Source organism: Gossypium hirsutum, chromosome D05 (assembly GCF_007990345.1).
Source record: "Gossypium hirsutum isolate 1008001.06 chromosome D05, Gossypium_hirsutum_v2.1, whole genome shotgun sequence".
Taxonomy (NCBI): Eukaryota; Viridiplantae; Streptophyta; class Magnoliopsida; order Malvales; family Malvaceae; genus Gossypium; species Gossypium hirsutum.
This window is the reverse complement of record NC_053441.1, coordinates 3,663,584-3,685,425: the sequence shown is the minus strand read 5'-3', so window position 1 is coordinate 3,685,425 and position 21,842 is coordinate 3,663,584. Positions and strand designations below refer to the sequence as shown.

The following is a 21,842-nucleotide window of genomic DNA, read 5'->3' as shown; positions in this document are numbered from 1 at the left end:
CCTAATTTATTAATTTCAAATATATGATAGTTTTTAAATAATATATAAGAAAGTTAACTATAATATTAATTTAAAAACAAATAAGTTAAACAAAATTTAATAACTATAATAACAATTCATGATAAATAAAAAATGACTATTTAATATTTTATAAATTTATAAATATAACTATTTAATATATTTTTTTATGTATTTTTTTTCTAACAAGTTGAAATCTTGTCACATATTAAAATAATTGCAAATTTTCAAGTTTTAATATTTTTTATTTTTTTATATAATACCTAAAATTATCTGTAATTCATACTTAACTCTTAATAAGAATATAAACACACTCCAACTTACTCCTGGATTGAAAATAATTCTGCTAGTCAAAGTTAAATGCAAACATTACTCAAAGTTTTAACACAAAATTATATTTTTTTATAATTATTTTGGTTAAAATATTGTCATTGTCAAAAATTTTGACAAAATTTAAGATTTAATTTTTATACTCATATTTTTTATTTAAAAATTTTAATCTAATTATTAAAATCACCTATCAAAATTTGTCTAGCATATGATTTGTCACTTTAATTGTTTTTATTAGGCTATCCTATTATTTAAATCCAATAATTAAAATTTTGATTAGATTGTCATTGTCAAAAAATAAATATGTTAAATTAATAAATTTTAATAAAAACTACGGGCTAAAATTAACAACTAAATCTTAAATTTTGTATTTTAACCTAATATTTTTATAATATAATAATTATATCTACATAATATTTATTGTTTTCTCAACATCAAATTATTTACTCCCAACAACGTTCTATTTCTTCCACCAAGAAGAGCCAGTTTTATTCTTTTCTTTTTTTGTAAAATTTCCAATTCCGTTCACTCATCTCTTCTTCCTTAAGGTCTTTAGCAGAGACAGACGGTACTGCTTCATCGAAATAATCGACGCAACATCATTACACCACAGCAAATACCAATCTGCTGATATTCTCTGTAAGGTGAGAAAAGGCAATGATTAATTGATTCTGAGTTTTAAGATTGATAGGTGGAAGTTCCATCTTTGGTTTCATTTTCCTTTCGAGGCTAAATAATATGATGAGATGATTAATATTACAACAGTTAATTTGTCCTCTAACAACTCTCGTATTAGATTTCTTGTTTGCTTGTGTATGTTTAGTCAGACTTTACAAGATTCAAAAAAATGTCCGATCAGAGTTCTTCAGCAAGACCAAAAAATAAGGGGGAAATGCTGTGGTGGAACAGAAGACACCTTCAACTCCAAAAATGGCTGCTAATGAAACTGACGAGATGAAGGGTACAAAAGTAAAAGGAATTGATGGTGAAATGTAGGCTGAAATTTGTAAAATTTCTTACATAAAATTAGAAAATATTTCAAGCAATAGTCTTCCAGTAAATTTCTTTTGAATCCAAGCGGCAGACAAGGCGTCTCGAAAAAGGCTCTCACTGCTGACTCGATTGTGGAGCCATTAATACAAATTACTCAATACCAATAATACAAAAATTACATATTTATATATACATACATATTTAGCTGCTTTAAATTTGAAGGAAACCATGAAGAAAGAAAGGCGGCCTCCAATCGTGTAAGCAGCTAGCTTTGGGCACCATGCAAAAGGTGGATTGCTATTGTAAAACAACAAACACCCGTGTCTGACTGGATGCCCGCTTTCAACTGTTAGCTTTAAAAGTCTTACCGTTTGCTTAACATTTTTTATTCTCCAAAAAAATGTCGAGGAAATAAGACAAAAATTAAATATAAACGGGTTATTGTGTCATGAAACAACGGTGAGTTTCATGGGTCTTCTCCCGTTTAACTAAATCTGGGCTCCAAGCGGCAGTCAGGACGCCATGGATCGGCACCTGCTGTTGACTCTGTTATGGAGCCGCTCAATCTGCAACTATCTGACTCACCACTACTGATCACAGAATTCCCATTTGTAATATAAGAAAACAAAATCTAATAACCATATAAACTCTAAAATGAAATGCATAGTAGAAGAGAATGAACTGGAGAGAGGAGCGGAAGATGAGATTGGATGGCTGCTTACGAAATATAGTCAGTGCTTGCTTGCTTTTATATAGCGGTTTCTCCAAAACCCTAAAGTACGGATTGTGTTGAAATTACTTGATTAGACATTGGCTTTTTAAATGTTGATAATTTTATTAATTTTTGGAAAAATTTTAAATCCTTCAAAAAATTATTGTTAGAATATTTTTTTTTTCATTAAAAGTGTGGCATTTACTTAAGAGTTAAGAGATGGTTGGATACACAAGACAGCCAACACGATCTACTTTAACAAACAAAAACATAAATTTTGAGTTACTTTTTTTTTTAAAAAAACATTAAAATCCCCCGGTGAATTCCTTAAATATGTTTCAGGGAAAATTGAGAGATAAAAGTTTTTTTTTAATTATCGAAATAGATTGATTTTAAAGAGAATATGTGAAAATTAAAAATGCGGCGATTTCAACGAATTTTACAAAAAAACGCTTTAATTTGGATGCGTTTTTAGTTTTGGTTAGATGGTTAAATGTTAATTTTTTATTATTGAGCCTTGGGTTCGATTTCTTTCTTACTTACATTTGTATTTTTTATTTCATATTGCTTTAATTTTATAATTATTTTTAATTAAGTTTTTAAACATATTAGCTCCTTTCATTAGATGGTTAGATGATTACGATTACATCCTTAAGTATGAGGTTCTATTTTTTTTTAAAGTATTAATGAATCTTTTATTTCATGTTGTTTTAAAATTTTTTTATTTTTAATTAATAAAAATATATTATTTTCAAATTTTTCTATTTTATAAATAAAAGAATTATTAATTGTAATATTCGCAATTTTGATTTGCGTAGGCATCTGTCCCAAGTAAAATTAATAGATGAAATGAAACCATTCACTCTCCCACAATCAGAACCTAATCGGCCAGTTCAGAAAAATAAAAAAACAGATGAAAACCCAATAAAAAGCTTATTTTTGAAATGATTTACAAAGATTCTTGAAATTGTTTCTATTTATCAGCTGAGTAGAGGTTTTATACCAACTTTTTTAATTTACCAATTCAATTTCATGACATAATAATAACATTACAATTCTGAATTCAAACACCATACCGACTTTGGAAGTTTGTGAAGAGGTTTAATATTAAGGCGCCTTTAATTCGTTAATGTGAACTAAAAGGTTTGTATTAGCTTTAACAATACGTTTACTCTTCTCTTGAGAGCCAACCCAGTTTTTCTTCGACTTTCCATTTTCCATAATCTCACATAAACACACACATTTCAATTCAGTTTAGATTCCAAACTATGGTGGCCGTATCATTATCCGGCAGATCAAAGCTTTGGGTTTTAATCAAAAGGTTCATACTGTTTTTTTTATTTGGTTTTTAGACCTAATATTTTCTTTTCTACATTTTTCAAACTTCTTGTTTTCGTGAACAGAATATATAATCCTTCGGTCATCTCAAGTTCATACTCGAATACCCAATATCATAGCCGTCTCATTGGTGGCCTAATTCAGAAGAGAAATCTCAACTTTCAAGCGAACAGCACCATGGGGATTTGCACATCCAGTGAAAAATTCGTGCAAGAATGCCGTTACACACATGCCGCAATGAGAAGCTTGGTGTCCTACTTGTGAATATTGGAGGACCAGAGAATCTTAATGATGTTCAACCCTTTCTGTGTAACTTGTTTGCTGATCCCGTACGTATAGCCTTTTTTTTTATATCCATTTGTGGGGTTTTTTAAATCTACTAATGGTGATACCGTTTCCTCATGCAGGATGTAATACGGCTGCCTAAGCTGTTTAAGTTCCTTCAACGACCATTGGCAAAGTTAATATCTATTCTTCTTGCTCCCAAAACCAAACAACGGTATGCTGCCATTGGTGGTGGCTCACCTTTGCGTAGAATAACAGATGAACAGGTAAAAATGAAAATCCCTTAATTCTAAAAATTTGAGACGTTTACCTTGTGCCGGTGCCCGAAAATTTTGTTGCATGCAGGCAGATGCTCTTAGAACGGCTTTGGAAGCTAAGAATTTACATGCCAATGTATATGTGGGAATGCGATGTTGGTACCCTTTCATGGAGGAGGCAATTCAGCAGGTTCGTAATCATATCTTTTGATGGTCGAACAAATTTTCAGTCTTCAAATGCATTTTTTTTTCTATATTTCTAAGCATTATTTATTTTATGCAGCAGATTAAGTGGGACAGGATAACGAAGCTTGTTCTACTGCCATTGTTTCCTCAGTTCTCAATCTCCACAACTGGGTCAAGCATACGAGTTTTGCAGCGAATATTCATGTAGGTGTTAGATCATTTTTATTAAGCCTATTCCTGCTTGAAACCATCCATTGTTGTTCGCCGTTTGGCTCTGAATGCAAGTTATGTTTCAGGGACGATGCATATTTATTGAGATTACCTGTTTCGATCATCCGCTTCTGGTACCGACGACAAGGTTATATTAGGTCTATAGCTGATTCAATTGTGACACAGTTGAGCAAATTTGAAAAGCCTGAAGAGGTCCTTATATTCTTTAGTGCCCATGGTGTGCCCGTTAGCTACGACGAGAATGCTGGAGATCCGTACAAGGATCAAATCGAGGAGTGCATATACTTAATTACGCGAGAGCACAGGTTAGTTTTAGAACCCGAGTGTCTGCTTTCACATGGAATAATAACAACTTATCCATGCTTGCCTTACAGAGTAGAGTTGGTCCGGTGCAATGGCTGAAGCCCTACACTAATGAAGTTCTCGTTGAGCTTGGCCGGAAAGGTGTGAAGAGTCTTCTAGCTGTTCCGATAAGGTCCATGGCTCGTAACTTTGAGTAGCTGTTATCATGTGGATCGAAATGCTTAGATTATGTGGTGGTAGATTAATTCAACTTCCATCACAAATTTCAGCTTTGTAAGTGAGCACATAGAGACTCTTGAAGAGATAGACATGTGATACAAGGACTTGGCTCTTAAATCCGGTATAGAGAATTGGGTCGGGTGCCTGCTCTAGGTTGCACCTCTTCATTCATCACAGATCTAGCTGATGCTGTGGTTGAAGCTCTACCAACTGCAAAAAGCCTATCAATCTTAAGGGAAACTGCCAAAGAATCCGACTGCCGTTGAATTCCCGAAATCCCTTTTCTCCGGAGCTTGAGATAGGAAAACGTGAAAATGATAACCATCTTAAAAATAGAATAATACAAGTGCATGGATCAAAAGGAAAATGGAATTAACCTACAAAACCAACAAGAGGATTGAGGGAGGGCATTTTGAGATTTTATTTTCATTCACTTTTGGTCTTTCATAATTTCCATGTTCAAAGAGGTGCAGAAAGCTGCTTACGACCACATGTTCTTTATATATCTGCCGCTATCCTTGAGAAATATCTGTGCATATTGACTGCACAGTGTTTGGTTATGCATCTTGTTATGAGATTGATCATATTTATGCAAGAAGGGAGATGAGAAAATTATTGAAACAGAAAAGGTTATCGCTAGCTCAGTCTGATTTTTCTTACAGAACGGCAAAACCGTATGTTTTGACGGAAACATTCAAGAAAACGAATATAGTAAAAAGCTAGACCAGCTCATCTTAGAAGCCGATATTGGTGACTCAATTAGATGTAATAGCCGGTGAAGGTGAAACCTCGACCAACAATCTCTCCTGTACAATACCAAGCAAAACATTCTAACCCGAACAGCGTAGCAATTCCTGCATCTTCAATCTTCCATTCATTCCTTTTCTTCCACATTAGCTTCACATAATCCATCTCCTTCTGGAATGCCCCGTATCGGCTAGGAATGCTGCATCGAATTCACATGTACATATCATCACAAGCACAGAAAATCACAATCAAACAACACTAAGCAGTGACGATATAAGAAGGAAAACTTGTCTGTAAACAAAGCAATATCCAATGGATCAGCATGAAGGCTTGATCAGTGCAGGGAAGCATAGGGCAATCGATAGAGGCTCAAGGAAAAAGTGAAAAGTGAATATACGATGTTGGGAGAAGTCTATGCTAACGTTTAAAACTAAAATGCAGCCACGCCTTTTGTTTCAACCCATCGCCATGCTTTGCATGGCATTGATTGTTATAGGAGAGATTGCAAAAGTCGAAGCAATAACTCGAAACAAGGACAAGAACCCTCTCCGTTGCCCTTTTACCGTTGACACCAAGATCAACTACCAGCATAAGCTTCCTGCTCAGACCTTTAACATTCAACCATCATTTGCAGTGTCTATCAATCTATATGCAAAGAATCTCACAAAAGAGGGAAAGATATCACCCAAAATTACAATGCAGTGGTTTGATCATAGGAGATAACCTGGCTAGACGAGTGTAAAATAATTGCTTTGACAAAAGGTTACATTTCTCAACAGTGGGTGGGTCCTGAATGTAGTGTTTATTCTGCTCAAGTAGCTGCTTGTAGTACAGAGGAGCATGCTTTGATACCAACTGGGATGCTCGAGTTGCCTTGGACTGCAACTGAGCTAACTTGAATGTCAACGCCATTAGCTTCACAAATAAAACCAAATATCATGATTGAATCCGTATAATTTTACGATAAAGCGTTCGACTTGCACCAAAAGATTTTCAACTCAGCATCGTTGTTCGTAAAATTTGAACATTCTCCATCAAATCATTCCAGAATTGCGCCTTAAATACATCATACCGTGACGTAATTCCCATACGATAAATATATCCAAATTCTAAAGATCAAATCAACAAATCAATTTGAAACAAGAGAGGAGACGTAATTTCTTAAGCAGCATTAAACTAATTAAAACAAGGAAATGAAAAAGACGGGAAATATGAACATGTTCCATAAAAAACCTATAAAACCTCCATAGAACTCGGTCGGTAAACAATGAAGATTAAAGAAAGAGACAACAGTATAAGAGTTGAATAGGGAAATATTAAGAAGGAAATAAGAGTGAAGCGTGAGAACCTGTGAAGAGGAAACAAATGAACAGTTTTTTTTGCGATACGTGCGTGGGGGTTGGGAGAGAGCAAATTGAGAACCGAGAATATAACTTACCCTATTAATATAAATTCCTTCCTGGTGAGTTTTGCTAGCTTGAACGTTCATTATTACGACATCTGTCAGAGACCCAGTCTCCCCATTGCCGAAGAACAGGAAACAATTTTCAGTTTCAAGTTTTAACACATGGCAGCGAAGAATTAACTTTGAATACAACTCGGTTAGTCTGCAATCTCCTCATTTTCCTCCTGTTTTTGGCCATATTCTTTAAAGTGATCCCTATTTTTTTATTCATTGTGACGATTTTGCCAGAAAGACACTGTAAGTTGAATTAAATTATGGCACCATTATTGTCAAGAAAAATAATCGAATGCTCCTACTATAATTATCATTCATTATATTTAGGTTTGAAGATGAAGCGAATTTTTCGGCACACAGAGAGCTGAGCAGCGGGAAATTCTATCTTTTTTTTTCCCCACATTCCTCTCGGTTCAGCCATGGTCTCACTCCTATAGGATTTTAGGTTTGGAGAAATAAAAGGCGAAAGCACATGAGAAAAAAAATGGCTAATATTGGAACGTCAGAGACCGAAAATCACCAGAAGAAAATTGTAAGATTAGCGGAATAATAAATGGTAACGTAGGATTACCAATTTAACAGGGGGTATTTCAGTAAATTTCACTTTTTTGGGTATTATTTTCAGTTTGTTTGGCCCAGATGGCAATTGCTTGCTCCCTCGTCGATCATTGATAGGAATGCTGCAGCATCTGCCTTGTATAACATTATAACCAGCCTCCAAAGGATAAGGACATTCCTCAAGAATATCAATTTATAAGATGAACAAAATGACTACTTAAAACAAGCAATTATAGTCCTCAGATTAAAAACATAAGCATAAAAAAGCAAGACAAATAAACCATCCAAAACCATTTGCAGCATCAAAATATCGAAGTAAAACACTAGCATTACTTTAAATCACATTGCAAAAACTATAGCTAGATCTATACCTGGAGTACAATAAAACCATTTGCATGAAGTACCAAAATATTTAATCGTCTTAAAACAAACTTACCCCTAATCAAGTTCGCGGTGATGCATTTCCAGCTCCACCTTGCTGCCCGGTTTGAGCAGCTGGCGCTGCCTCATAAGTGCCACGAGTGCCCCCACTTGCATTGCTGTCAGAATGATATGCTGGAGGCTGTGAATAACTGCTATAAGAGGCATTATATTGTGCTGCATAGGGTGGGGCACCATATCCCGGCTGAGCAGCTGCAGCACCACCATAAGTAGATGATTGAGGCCGTTGTGAACCTGATTCTGCTTGACCATAGCCAGAAGATGGAGGCTGTGATTGATATCCTGCCTGGCCATAGCTTCCTGGGGTGGTAGGAGACTGCTGTGTCTGCCCATAGGCAGGGTGATTGACCACTGGTTTCTGCCCTTGTGGTGGTCCATAGCCCGACTGAGCTGGTGGTTGACTCCCATAGCCACTCTGACTGTAACTAGGTTGAGTACTTCCTTGAGGTGGATAACTGCCAGGATTTGGGCTAGGCACCTGACTTGTATTGTACCCTTGCTGACCCACCGCAGAAGGCTGGGTAGAAGTAGGTACTTGACCAGCATCCCCTTGACCACCATAGGAGGGAGTGTGACCCTCTTGAGTAGGGTTCGTTGCACTGCCATAGCTTTGTGCTGAGCCATAACCTTGTTGTTCATATGATGCTGGCTGTCCATAACCTGATTGTGGAGGTGCATGGTATCCACCATAGCCATCCTGAGCATAACCTTGTCCTGGTTGAATGTAGCCAGAAGCTGGTGGCTGACTGTAATGGTAACCACTATTATCAGTTGGAGCTGCTGAACCACCAGGCGTTTGCTGCTGCTGTGAAGAAGGCTGTTGATTATAGTAATCATAACCACCTGCAGAAGAACTTTGCTGGTTTGGTGGTATAGCTGACTGGTCCCAACCAGAGGCATATCCACCAGATGAAGGTTGGGAAGGATAGCCCCCATAAGGTGGCTGAGACATGTTATACTGTGGTGAAGGGCCAGGATAAGCTCCAGGTTGCATATAACCATAGCCAGGTTGCTGCATTTGAGGAGCCCCTTGGCCCCAGTTTGCAGGTGGTCGTGCTTGATATCCTTGCTGTTGATAACCTCCAGCCATTGCTGGATTTCTCATACGATTCTGCACAAAATTATTTCCTCAAATAACAAGTTCACTTTTATTTGATGAAGGCACAGTGGCACATAAACACATACAGCGAAACAGAATATGCATCTATGAACAAATAGGGATATACCCAAAAAAAACTAAATAGCAAGTATCAAAATCAGCATAAAACTGCAAAAATACACAAAATATGTCCACAGTGGATTTAATGGAGTTTGTACAATAGTACGAAGGGTTTAAAATGCCTACATACCGTATGGTCGGAGGGAATATTGTGTTTTACTCCAGCAGAAGCCCATCCTCTCCTTAATTGAAGTGAATGGGTGCAAAGAGAAAAAAAACCCAGAAACACTAATAGAAGCTTTCATATTAAAGACAAAATAACTATGTACTACATTGCCATATACAGGCAAGAAACTCACAGTTAAAAGTACACTACATATCATCTTATTCAATAGTCCTAGAAAAATCAATCAACACGAATTAAGCAAATTATCTCTTAAAACAGACCCTAAAATTTTATATACCAAAAAGGAAGGAAAAATGCAATATAGATCAAACACTTATAGATTATTATCTGCATTTAGATTGGATAATCAACCTTTATCATCATATTTTCTTCATATGCACCATCTCAAAGTCAGAATTTTCTGATGAAAAAAATCCAACCCAAATAATGAACAAGGAGAAATCTGATGCAAATAAAACCCGACAATTAGGGTTAAAGAACATCTTTTGGTTAGAGAAAACAATCTTTTAGCAGGTAGAGAGTGTAATTTAAATTTTCAGAGTAGAAAATTCAAGGTTATGAGAACTTGTAATCCCCAGCCAACAATGTTAAAGGATAACGGAGAAGAAACCAGGGACACTCAAATAAGTAAATAAGATTGAAAAGATTAAAGATTCAAAGAATAAGCCAAATTAAGCACTATATTAAGTACAAAAAACTATAGCACCCATGTTAACTATTTAACAAGTGGGAAGACTAACAGAAATAGGAACATTATTTAATATAAAAGTCTAATATTTAGCAACCTTAATATCCAACAACTTCAAGCCTCTCTGAAAATAAAAGATTACTAAATATTAAGCTAGGATCTCAAACCATAGCACACAATGCAGAGGAAACGCCAAGACAGAAACAAATGCTGGTGTTATCAATTGGCCAATACATACTAAACCAAAGGATGACGAAAATATTGGAGTTCTATCACCAGAATGAAGTCCTTGTTTATAGCACTATATCCTAACATCTGAGGGGGCAAGACCTGCCTTGCAAACTAAACATAAAACATCAGCTCAAAACTGAAGTAGAACTAAAGAACAGTAACCATCTGTGACTCCCAGCTGTTTGAATCCTTAACACACAATTTACTTTAATAATATATAAGAAACCAACTGCAGATAAGACCTTGACAGTTTGAATTTGGCATGTAATACTATAAATCCACCGATAAGATTTCAAGAAGGATACCAACCAGTTCAAACTACCATATGTTAGATCCTAACATAAAACTAGAACCATAAAATTTTGATACAAAACAGTCGTCGAATCTCTTACAAAGTAGAGGATCTGCTCATCTTCCACTAGTCATCTTGACAAATATGACAATTTCTCAATCAGCTGTCATAGCAACAAGGATCACCAGCAAAAGATGTCTGCAACTCTCAAGATTTAACAAGTGGAACAAAGGGAAGAAAGATATTGATGACAATGTAAATCCAATCTATATCTCAAAGTGGCTGAATAACTACATCAAGAAATGGAGATATAAAAGCACCTAGAATTATTCATGAGAATACTTGGAAGAAATGGTAAAACCTGTGTGGGAGAACCATATACTTTCTCAATTGGTACATACAAGTATGAGGAAATGTAAAAATTTGATAAAATAAAGGGCAGATTTTCAGAACATTGACCATAGGCAATGATTGACAGATCATAATAACAGTCTATTTAGGAAAAAATGAACATATGGAGTAAGAATTTAGTCCCTACTTTACCCAAATGGACAACGATGGTTTTACCCTGCAATTAATAATATAAGGAATACGACGACAACAAACTGAAAAAGCATAATGCTTCCAAAATCACAGAAAATCAACACTCACAGAAGAACATTTATGGATAGAACTACAGGAGTGGCATGCATAATGTACGTACAAAACAAGCACAAGCGATCCAGGTAAAAGAAGAGGGGCGGAATATTTTAACTCAAGGAAAACATTTCCTCCTAGAATCACATCCAAGCATACCTCACTTATGACCTCATCAACCAATTCTCTAGCAGTTTTAATCTGTTCACTAGTCCCATCTATGTGTAATGTCCTTTCTGTAGATGTATCACCTGGGGGCAAGTGCAACGGGATCACCTGCACAAGAATAGCATATGAACTGCTGTCAAACCATATTTGCAGGTGCAATTATGACTGGTTCAGAAGAGCATAGTTAAGAAAATGCTTAAGAATAAATAAAAGCTGGTCCAAAGTTAGCTGAATATAATTCGAATAAATACACATCCGTGGATATGAAGCTAAGCAACAACAGAGAATTTCCAAATAAAGATGACTATTATGACTCAAACCTGAATACGAGCTCCAGTTCTAGCTTGCATATTTTTAATTGTTTCACCACCTTTACCAATCACCAGGCCAACCTGAGATCAAGCAGAATAACATATTATCTTGAAACAACAAAGTCAACGAACAAAGCTGAGTAACACTTTAAATTTGGATACCTTGTTATTTGGTATCTTCATTTCAAAGTGCTCACTTCCAGCGTGTCCTGTCAATCTTCGAGAAACTATGCCAGAACCTCCTGCTTCAGCCTGGACAAAGCATTAAAAGATATTACTACATTCCTTAAATTCTGCAACAGATCAATACAACAATTTCACATGGATAAAAAATGAAGGATGAATAACCTCCGCCAGAACATCATTTATCAACTGCTCAGCCTTAGCTATTTGTTCAGCAGTACCCATGAGCTCCACAGGCCTAGTCACGGAATTAGGATCTGCATCCATATCTCGCTGGACCTGAATCTTTGCGCCAGATTGCAGTTGAAGATATTTAATGGTTTCTCCAGCTTTGCCAATTATAACACCAACCCTATTTTGTGGAATGTCAATCTTTTTGCTAGTACCATGGTAGCTACCATATGAAGCAGGTATTGCCGAAGGAGCAGAGCTTGACATGTGCTTTATATCTGCATTTATTAGAGCTCTTCATTACGCTTTGCATCAACTTTCAAAAATCAGATCTATATTATTACCAGCTGAAAAAGTCAATATATAGTTAAAAGTTCGAAACCCTAAATACAAAACCTAGATGCAATAATCCCCTCAAATAATGAAGTTTCTACCATTCAAGAAACCGTGTTATGGGCAAGAAACAGAGACAATGGGGGAGCTATACCAGAAGGAGCGGACATAAATCCCTTCTCGTTATCAAAATCACCGCCAGAACCGTTCTCGACACGAGGGCGCTTGGCTTCAGCGCCAGCGGAGGCCGCGGTAAGGCGAGCAGCAATCTCCTGAGCTCGCTGCTTGGCCATCTCGATGCCGTCAAGCGGTGGCGGGACGCTGTTATAGGAAGGAGGAGGAGCGGAATCTGGAGACGAGAACCCTGTGGACCTCCGGCCAACGGAAGACAGCGGCCCCTGGTCATCGTATTTGCGCTTGTGGCTACCCGAGTCGGGGCCTGAAGAGTAATGTCCTTCGTCTGCCATAGTTTGAGAGAGAGAGAGAGAGAAACCCTAGAGGGATAGCGAGAGTGCGAGTGGGGAAAATATAACAATTAAAACTTTGCCGGTGGATTTTATTATCTATATATTAATCCTGGATTTGGATATTTTTTCCTCTTGTGCGCGTGAATTGGATTTTTCTTTTTTTCTGTATGTACAAAATAAAAAATCCACTGTAGGTCATTGATTCAATGTGCGCGACCAATCGTTTTTTTTTAATTTTCATATATCATTTAAATTAATTATTTCTATTTTTAATTTATAAAATGACTCTTCTTTTGGATTGTTGGACAAGTTGTCGCTCATAAAGTTTTTTTTTCTGCACAAGTTAATATAATTTATTATTGTTATTCCTACTCTCACTATTAGTAATAAAATATTATATTTTATATTTACTGCAGTAAATATTCATATGACATAAGTGAATAGTCCTTTGTTGAAAAATATATAGTGTTTTTGTCATATAAATAGGTACCATTATGAAATTACCAATAATTAGTGTTATTTATCATATTTGGTATTGTAAATTTTGAGAAATTACAAATTTAAATTAAGTTTACATTTTTTTTCTTTTACGGATTCAAGTTAATTTAAAATGTAATATCTTCTATAAGAAAATATAATATCTTCAAAGTACAATAGTTAGTACTTAAACAATGAGACTTTAGAATAGGTATCATTGCATACCCATAAACATAAGCTTTAATTTAATCAATAAAGCAACAACATCATGTCGCTCCAATTAATAATGGTTTACTACTAACAATTACTTTATTTATTTGATAGTTATAATTTTAAATTTTATATTTACACATAATTATACATCCTATATAAAAGAAATTAAAAGTGCCAATGTTACTTGGATAATAATTTGTTCATGCTCCCTTAAAAAAAATACTTTAACATCCTTTAAAATGTAAAGAACGTGAATATTCAAATAACACGTGACATACGGTCAACAATACAAATAATGAAAACCTAATTTTTAAAATCCAAGGTCATTGACCTTAGAGATCATGTACTCGGCAGGCTTGGAGAGGCCAAACAAAGGGATGGAGGTTGAGGAAGAAAAAAGGCAAGCATACGTGGTTAGAGAGGATGAGGAGGAAGAAGAAGAGGAGGTTAGGTAGGTGATTGGCAGTGTTTCGGTTGATTAACATCATAATTCCCTAATTTTTGTGTGCAAGATAAATTTGAAAGTTAGAATTCGATAACAACTTTCAGTCAGAGTCTCGAGTTATTTGTTAGTGTTTATGAACTGTTTTTTCATCATTACTTATAAAAGGTTTATTGACGTATATTATTTTGAATTACTTAAAAAATGAAATTAGAAGGATACATACAACTTAATAAGAAATGTTAAAAATAATTCTGAAAATTGATTGCAAATAATTTAAGAATTGTTTGGAGCTTTAGAATATAAGCATACTTCTTAATCTTTCTCGAAAGATCCCTCTAATTAAATAGGAAGCACACTTGCATCTAAACATGCTAATACCCCTCTATTTATAGGGATAAATGTAATTTTCACATAATTTTTGCAACTTCATTCTCTACTACAAACATGTCAGCTCTTTCATAACTTCCTTACGAGAATTATAAAAAGAAGTTGATAAAATTATTATTATTATTATTTTAAATACTACTATCTCTAAACAATCACCTACAAGCACAGTAACTTTTACTTTTCTTATCCAAAAGTAGCCCTCTACCATTTGCTGAAGTTAATTACTTTATTGTCGTTCGTTCACATAAATCAAGTTTCTATACTTTCCGATCATTAACAATATTAAAACTGTTTAAATTATAATATAATTTAACGTTTAAAAAATACCGACAAATTTCAATGCATTAAAATTTCATATTAAATAGACTTCGAAACATTTATAACCTGGTCATTATTTTATAATTATATCTAATATTAATTTAATTGATCGGAGCTGAAAGAGTTATTTAAGTATTATGACTAATAATTTCTGAAGGGGATTAACATGATAAACATTTTATATCTTGATTAACCTGTTACATACAACTGAAACATGGAAGTGGCGAACTAGCATTTCTTTGTATTTGATGTAAAGAATGGATAGAAATTAAGTAGCAACAATCATAATTATGAAAAATTATAAAGTTAAAATGGTACAGGATTTTAAGCACATAATAATATCAATGCGAATTGATCCAACAGTATATATATATATGTATATCTATATCTATATATATAGCTTCGTTTCTTTTGCCTTTGATGTTGGGGGTTAAAGATACCATTAGTCTCTCAAACCCAGCAAGGCAACGTTGCATTGCAGCCCTAGCTAGAGAAGCTTTTGATTCAGACTTCAGTTCAGAAGTTGGGGGGGAGTGCTCATTTTCTTCCACCTAAACAAAACATAGTAAGGATAAACACTGTGTCTAACCCTACAAAGAATATTTAAATCAGTGGGCAACAGATCAACAACAGCTACATTGAACTCTGGTGTGAAAGACATGATCGGGAATTTCCATGAATCACCAAGATTGTCTGATAACATCGGCTGCAGCTTCTTCCCCATAATTAATTAGGGAAGAATTTGAAGCGATATCTCTAGTAAAATAATCTCGAGCTTTGTTGGGTCAGCTTCATGCATAATACATGTAAAGACTGTTTGATGCAGCACAAGCAATAGAGTTTTCAGTCGGATGCCATGCTAGGTGTAGCAACTTTGTTGTGAAATCAGAAGTGTTTCCGTTAGCATCGACTCCCAAGTTATCTGCTCCTTTCACTGAAAATGGAGTCAGAGAAAGAGATATATAGATAAATAACCCTCAGACATGTATACAATATATAAAATGTTTTCCATGAATCAGTAATTGTTCGAGAACTAGTTAGCAAAAGTCATAATCCTAATTCACCAATCACAAATCAGTGATCAAATGAATTTATTATGCAAGAAAAGAATATTAAACTAACGGAACACAAATCAAGACGTCTCAAAATTTTCAACTCTGTACAAAGGATGTTAAACAATACCTCGTCTGACAACACCAGAGAGACTACCAAGGGATCTGCAAGGCCTTGATGAAGTCTGTCCTTGTCTCCTGGAAATTCAATAATAACTTAAAAGGGGAATAATTTCTGACAACCAACAAGACATTGATTGAGGACTTCTCAAAACAATAAAAGGTCAAACAAATACCTTAGAAGCTACTCACGTTATCATGTTTATGATAGTCAAGTAGCCAATAATATATTCCCTTTTTCTTTTCTTTTCCTTTTTTTGGATTAAAAAGTAGCCAAAAACATCAAAACATTACCTCGTGGGGTTTTTGCTGGCTTCCAGTGTTGTTGCTTCTGTACTACCTTCAGAACAACCAAATACCCGGAACAGATTGCTGAAATCACAAAAAAGACACTACAGTATAATAATGTCCAGGTCCTGGCATATAGTGGATGTTTAATTTAAAAGGATAAAGAGAGCCATTAAGATATATAAACCATACCTATATGAACCAGTAGCTACTCGAAGTCCATCTCCACTAAGACAACACTCAAATTTGTCAAAGATGGAATCATTTTCATAGAGATCACAAAGCTGCTCAAGATCCCAAAAAAAAAATCCACCGTGTGGAGACATACTTAGTGTCCCTTTCTAAATATGATCTAAACCCATCAGAAGAATCTTAAACAAATATGTTACCTTAGGTCTAAGATGTTCATGAACCTGGAAAGTAGCAACTGGACCAGAATCCATATTTATGTCCCACAACTGTCAGCCGAAAAATGAAGACCTTGTTACAGAACAATAGAAGAGAAAGGAGTATATAAATCTAGAGATTCAGCTATTATACTAGCATCATATCCGGAAGGCATGACAAAGGTTGCTTGAAAGAGAAAAATTAATTTCATATAGAAACTTATCAACCTTAAGGGTCATGTAGTCACGACTTAGAATATGTCTCCCATCCTTAGCAAACTTAATGTCCGAGATTGATGCTATGATCTCTGTGAAAAAAGACCTGGTGCCGGGATCATCTTGTTCCTCAAACCTGTAGCATAAAAGAATCTTAAAATCAGAAGGAAAATACAATATAAGTGGCTAAATCTAATGACGATTTTTCAAACCACAAAAACAAATAAACCAATAAAAAACAGAAATACCCCAGGCCACTTACAATTTGCTGTGAGTATCACATAGTGCAGACTGTCGCATATCAATAAGACGTATTGAACCCTTTGAACTACTATAAGCTAACATATTACAGTGCTTAGGATGAAATTCTGCTGAAGTTATCACCTCTGCAAGTATGAACTGAAGCAAATAAATTATGCGAACATGACATATACATATAGTAGTATGTTTACAGGGGATCATAATGTAAGCTGACAGGAATGATGTTTGCAAAACCCAAAGAGTGAGATAGGGCCCTGCCTCCCTTCAACCCCAACTCCTACCCTCTCAAAAGAAAAAGAAAAGAAGAGAAAGACAGAGAAGGAGGGTGGTGAACTGAAAGGAAAGCAAAGAGGGATGGGGATACCAGAAAGAATAGGTTCTTTTACCAATCAACCATATGCAATAGAAGAAAAAAGAATAAGAAAATCCAAATGGATCCAAAATTGCCAATCAAAAAACGGATTCCCACCAGTCAAATCCTCCATGTTTGCAGGTTTCACATCAACAATGTTAAAACTTTGGTTGCTAATTTCCAGGTTCCAGAGATTAATTCGCAGATCATCAGCCGAAATAAAAGTTTCACCATCACTACAAATCAAGAAGAAAGGAATAATTAAGTATTTGGTAAAATCATGACCAAACTAAGAGTTTTCAGCTTCAAAAGTCAAGCACCATCCTCAAACCACAACAATAAAAAAGATTCAGCCCCAAGAGAGTTGAAACTCAATGGAAACTAAGGAGATGTACCATAAGGATTGAGAGGGCGAGGAAAGGTTGAAGCTAAATTAAATCAAATAAGGATATGGACCTGTTATTCGAAATGGAATTAATATGATAGTCATGGGCACGAGCATATATCCTTCGACATCTAGCCATAAGATTCGTCTCAAGACTGGTTACCTGATTATATAGCATTAAATGTTAGACTAGCAAATCATATATACAATATCATTCACATATCAAACATTGCCTAAACCATTGAAGCATAATATATATATATGTTTAATTGTTATTCTTAGAAATAAGCATTCTGGATTGGAAACTACCACTGGCAAATGCAAAGATGGGAAACCCCCAGTTGGGAATGAAAAGTCATTTCTTATGCATCCTCCATTCTCAATGAATTGTTTGGAGCTTGTTGATATGCTTGAATCAACAATAGGACCATTTCCCATGGCTTTGCTGGAGTCCACATTCATGTCACATACTTTTTTGACCTTCTTCTCTTGTACCTGTCCAAATTTGACATCACATTAGAAAAACTAACATAGCAGCAGGGTTTGATTTGTAGATTTTCTGTGCTGCTGCTTGTGGGAAATTGGTGTTCCTTGGAAAAACAAAATAGAGAGATTATCACGGTACTAATCTGAGTACAAATTCATGATGGTAAAATCCAGAATAAAAAAATGCCTTTACCTACCTTCCAGAACTTTATTGTTTTGTCATTTGTAGACAAAAGAAATAGAGCACCATTGGCTGACTGGCACCACCTAATTTTGTTAATCTTCTCCTCAATTTCCAAGCTCTTGAGATAGTCAAACTGTATCAAACCAATAAAGTTTATCACTATAATGAAAATTCAAGTCCAGAAATGTTTGGTAAACTAGAACAATCTAAAACTTTGCGTAATAAATACCTCAGGTTCATGGCTCTGAAACTCAGTTTTATATCGAAACTCAGGGTGCCTATTCATTGGATAATCCATCTTCTCCAGATCTCTCCAATGTCCAGCATACTACATATTATACTTTTTTGTCAGAGAACTTTATAGCAAAGTGTGGCAACATAACATGGAGCAAGACAGTGACTGAAACAAGATACTTTCAGAAATATAAACAGGAAAACAGTCAGCAGACATACATCTCGAGTGTCAGTCCTTTCAAACAAAACCACCCGACCCCCGCGATCTCCAGTGGCAAGGTGATCACCAGTTCCATCAAATTCAATAGCAGATATGATATCAACTGAAAAGAAAAATGAAAAAAGGACGTAAATGAAGTGAGCAGATGAAGCAAAACATGAAGGACAAACAAGAACCAAGCACACCATACCCGACTGGTTTCTTCATACAAACAGAATTGTCAAGAAAAAGGCATTATGGATAATAATATGTCGTTAAAAAGTTCTAATTTAATTCCTCTTATCATTGAGGACAATGAAAGGAATGCATCACGGAGAGAAAAGCTAATAAAGCTCAGTCAAAATCAGCTCACATAACCAATATACTTCCCACTGGCTCAAAACAACAGTAGCTCGTAGATCTAGTCACTCACATGGCAGGATTCCAAGTCAAATGATTTGATTAGTTCACTTGGACCTTTTTTCTATTTTCTATAACACCTCCAATGCAAAAGAAACTACTACAGTAATTTCATACATGAAGAAAGTATACTTCAATATTGGTCATGTTAGTCAAAAGCATCAATGACGCTTGCAAACTGAGACACTTACCAGCAAAGACTTGTTTAATACCTTTTTACATGGTGCACCAGACTCCAATACCCTAGTATAATTAGATATACTCGCAAAACTAAACAGCAAGGCATGTATGAATAACAGTTTATAGATTAATAATTTCTATAATTCCGTTAATAACAATTAATCTCATCTCAAAATGAACCAGTAATTATAGAACATGAACAGATTGTTAAACCACAATTTACACGTCATTGTTTCGCATCACACTTTAAGAAGCTATTGAGTGATGAAGCTACACCTAGATCCTGACATTATACTTCTATCCAATCGAATATACATCAAATTGAACTCACGTATACCAACTTAAACAATGAAAAAAGGATATAGCAATGGGGAAAAACGATTATATGATAAAAATTAACTAAAATTGGATGATTGATAAACAGTTAGACGTAATTAAACCCTAAGAAGAATCGAATTGAATAAATCCAAAATTCCAAATATTACACCTTCCTGTACTTCCTCTCCGGCCGTCCGTTCTCCAAACACCTGCGAGAACTTCCAGTCCAGCGGTTGTGGTGCTCCCACCGAAGCCACAGCTGCTTTGGCACCGCCGTTGCTCATTGCTTTTCCCCCAGAAAAAAGAGCGAAGAAATTTAACAGATTCCACCTCAAGAATTGAAATAAAAGCGAACTCAATGCATCAACGAGCCGATCTGGCACTCAGATTTACAACAAAATCGAAACACTTCATTGATTCGAAGCAATCTCCATTTCATAAATGCAAGCTCTCAATCGATCATATAGATAAGAAAACAGCTTCCACAGTGATAAATTATCCGCGCCTTTTTTTTCTTTTTCTTTTTTTTCTTTTTACAGGTAATGAACATCAATCAGATAAACTTTTAAAGAAAAATGAAAAGCGACGAGATTTTACTGAAGATTGCCTTCATCTCTCTCATAGATTGAAACTTCCACAGTTTTTTTTTTTTCCTTTTTAGTTTGAGAGAATAGAAAAATGGAGATTAAAAGATAATGACGGAGCAGGAAATGCGACGTAGCTTTTTGGCGGATTGTGGGATATATTTCTCTCTTTCGTTTCTTTTCTATTCTGTCTCTTCTTTTATTTTCTTCCTTTTTCTTTTTTGGTTTATTTTTGCAACTTAGGGATGTATAAAGATGAAAAAATAGTAACTCATGTGGGCCATAAGTCCGCTATATGATACAAAACGACGCCGACTATCCTCTCTTTCAATTTTAAGGGTAAACTGCCCCCAATGCCATAAACTATTAGTAAGTTTATATTTTGGTCACTCAACTTCAGAAGGTTATAAAATAGTCATTGAATTATTCGAAAGTTTTTATTTAAGTCATTGTTATAATCGAGTCATTAAATATGAAATAGGGATAGTTAAGGAGTTATTATATTGATGAATTGAAATTTAGTTAAATAATTTGGCCGAAATTATAGTTAATTAGGGTTCATTGACTAAATTGTAAAAGTCCAATCGCTATAAATTTTTATTTGATGAAATGCTTGATGATTAAAATAGTAATTATCCAAATGTCCTAAATGGCAATCGAACCATTTTCCAATAGAAACTAGTGGATGATGATCACATCTCCACTAGATAAGCTTAAATGTTAGCTTAATTTAATTAAACTAAGTTTAAGTTAATTAAGCTAAATTAATTAAAATTTGACCCTACTAATATAATAAAATTAGTGGATGAGAAGTTATCTTCTTCATTCATCCTTGTCTTTGCCAAAGAAGAAAAATCTAAGAAAATTTTGTAACATACAGCCTTTAAATTGGTATGTGAATTCAAGTCTTTTTTTCTTTTTTGTAATTTTTATGAATTTGAACTCATGAGAGCTTAATTTAGCTAGCCCATGTACCAATTTCTTGAAACTGTTAAAATTTTATAAAGTTGCATTGTTGGTTTCTTAAAGAATTATGTGTGAAATTGATAGAAATTAAGTTTAATTTATGAAAAAAGATTAAATTGTAAAGCTTAATTTTTTATTTCGTACATTGGGGACCAAATTGAATAAAATATAAAAAATTATGAAATTTCGATAGGAATAGGAAGTAGAGGGTCCTTGATGAAAATATGTGAAATCGAATTTCAATCCAAAGCTAGGAATTGAAAGTTATGCTTATATTGGGTTTAAGGACTAAATTGAATAAATTGTAAAATATGCATGAATTAATAATTGTTTGTGAATTGGCTGGAATTTTATATTGATATATGTTATATGATTGTACGTAGCTAATGTCGACGCTGGGCTATCGAAAGGGAAAGCAAAAGCGAGAGTTGTTGAGGAATGACACGAGACCCCAATTTGTATTTCTAT

General features: G+C 34.9%; 4 protein-coding genes and 1 long non-coding RNA gene across 6 annotated transcripts; 2 read left to right on the top strand and 3 right to left on the bottom strand.

Moving 5' to 3' along the window:
• Window positions 1-737: 737 nt before the first annotated feature.
• LOC107906993 (uncharacterized) lies at window positions 738-1,527 on the top strand. The gene is made up of 2 exons (XR_001686827.2): window positions 738-992; window positions 1,145-1,527. It is a non-coding gene; the product is annotated as an uncharacterized lncRNA (long non-coding RNA).
• Window positions 1,528-3,606: 2,079 nt separating this feature from the next.
• Window positions 3,607-5,138, top strand: LOC107902821 (ferrochelatase-2, chloroplastic). The gene is made up of 6 exons (XM_016828937.1): window positions 3,607-3,720; window positions 3,799-3,942; window positions 4,022-4,123; window positions 4,217-4,323; window positions 4,416-4,655; window positions 5,000-5,138. Exons 1-6 carry the CDS (start codon window positions 3,607-3,609, stop codon window positions 5,136-5,138), a joined length of 846 nt encoding a protein of 281 aa, XP_016684426.1.
• A 324-nt stretch (window positions 5,139-5,462) lies between these two features.
• On the bottom strand, window positions 5,463-7,183 carry LOC107906994 (uncharacterized). 2 transcript variants are annotated; one of them, XM_016834171.2, is made up of 3 exons: window positions 7,058-7,183; window positions 6,344-6,534; window positions 5,463-5,818 (listed from the first exon to the last, which is right to left on the bottom strand). In XM_016834171.2, exons 1-3 carry the CDS (start codon window positions 7,106-7,108, stop codon window positions 5,632-5,634), a joined length of 429 nt encoding a protein of 142 aa, XP_016689660.1. In that variant the 5' UTR covers window positions 7,109-7,183; the 3' UTR covers window positions 5,463-5,631. The 2 variants fall into 2 exon arrangements, with proteins under 2 accessions (XP_016689660.1, XP_016689659.2); XM_016834170.2 differs by lacking the exon at window positions 7,058-7,183 and adding an exon at window positions 6,968-7,033.
• A 729-nt stretch (window positions 7,184-7,912) lies between these two features.
• LOC107902822 (far upstream element-binding protein 1) lies at window positions 7,913-12,996 on the bottom strand. The gene is made up of 6 exons (XM_041093159.1): window positions 12,591-12,996; window positions 12,098-12,381; window positions 11,912-12,001; window positions 11,759-11,830; window positions 11,430-11,546; window positions 7,913-9,188 (listed from the first exon to the last, which is right to left on the bottom strand). The coding sequence occupies exons 1-6, from the start codon at window positions 12,901-12,903 to the stop codon at window positions 8,079-8,081; spliced, it is 1,986 nt and encodes a 661-aa protein (XP_040949093.1). The 5' UTR covers window positions 12,904-12,996; the 3' UTR covers window positions 7,913-8,078.
• Window positions 12,997-15,016: 2,020 nt separating this feature from the next.
• On the bottom strand, window positions 15,017-20,625 carry LOC107906995 (serine/threonine protein phosphatase 2A 55 kDa regulatory subunit B beta isoform). Its single transcript, XM_016834173.2, has 14 exons — window positions 19,994-20,625; window positions 18,927-19,030; window positions 18,703-18,801; window positions 18,487-18,606; window positions 18,113-18,298; window positions 17,875-17,966; window positions 17,536-17,654; window positions 17,068-17,191; window positions 16,818-16,941; window positions 16,593-16,661; window positions 16,396-16,487; window positions 16,210-16,287; window positions 15,926-15,993; window positions 15,017-15,677 (listed from the first exon to the last, which is right to left on the bottom strand). Exons 1-14 carry the CDS (start codon window positions 20,106-20,108, stop codon window positions 15,535-15,537), a joined length of 1,533 nt encoding a protein of 510 aa, XP_016689662.1. The 5' UTR covers window positions 20,109-20,625; the 3' UTR covers window positions 15,017-15,534.
• Window positions 20,626-21,842: the final 1,217 nt, after the last annotated feature.

Coding starts and splice junctions, on each gene's coding strand:
- LOC107902822 (XM_041093159.1), bottom strand. CDS start 12,903: ATGGCAGACGAAGGACATTACTCTTCAGGCCCCGACTCGGGTAGCCAC. Junction 12,382..12,590: donor ATTTATGTCCGCTCCTTCTG/GTATAGCTCCCC, acceptor TAATAAATGCAG/ATATAAAGCACATGTCAAGC. Junction 9,189..11,429: donor TTGATGAGGTCATAAGTGAG/GTATGCTTGGAT, acceptor AATTTTGTGCAG/AATCGTATGAGAAATCCAGC.
- LOC107902821 (XM_016828937.1), top strand. CDS start 3,607: ATGCCGTTACACACATGCCGCAATGAGAAGCTTGGTGTCCTACTTGTG. Junction 3,943..4,021: donor GTAGAATAACAGATGAACAG/GTAAAAATGAAA, acceptor TGTTGCATGCAG/GCAGATGCTCTTAGAACGGC. Junction 4,124..4,216: donor TGGAGGAGGCAATTCAGCAG/GTTCGTAATCAT, acceptor TATTTTATGCAG/CAGATTAAGTGGGACAGGAT.
- LOC107906994 (XM_016834171.2), bottom strand. CDS start 7,108: ATGAACGTTCAAGCTAGCAAAACTCACCAGGAAGGAATTTATATTAAT. Junction 6,535..7,057: donor AAGGAATTTATATTAATAGG/GTAAGTTATATT, acceptor TTATTTGTGAAG/CTAATGGCGTTGACATTCAA. Junction 5,819..6,343: donor TTTTACACTCGTCTAGCCAG/GTTATCTCCTAT, acceptor AATTCGATGCAG/CATTCCTAGCCGATACGGGG.
- LOC107906995 (XM_016834173.2), bottom strand. CDS start 20,108: ATGAGCAACGGCGGTGCCAAAGCAGCTGTGGCTTCGGTGGGAGCACCA. Junction 18,802..18,926: donor AAAGGACTGACACTCGAGAT/GTATGTCTGCTG, acceptor TATAATATGTAG/TATGCTGGACATTGGAGAGA. Junction 18,607..18,702: donor TTCAGAGCCATGAACCTGAG/GTATTTATTACG, acceptor GGTTTGATACAG/TTTGACTATCTCAAGAGCTT.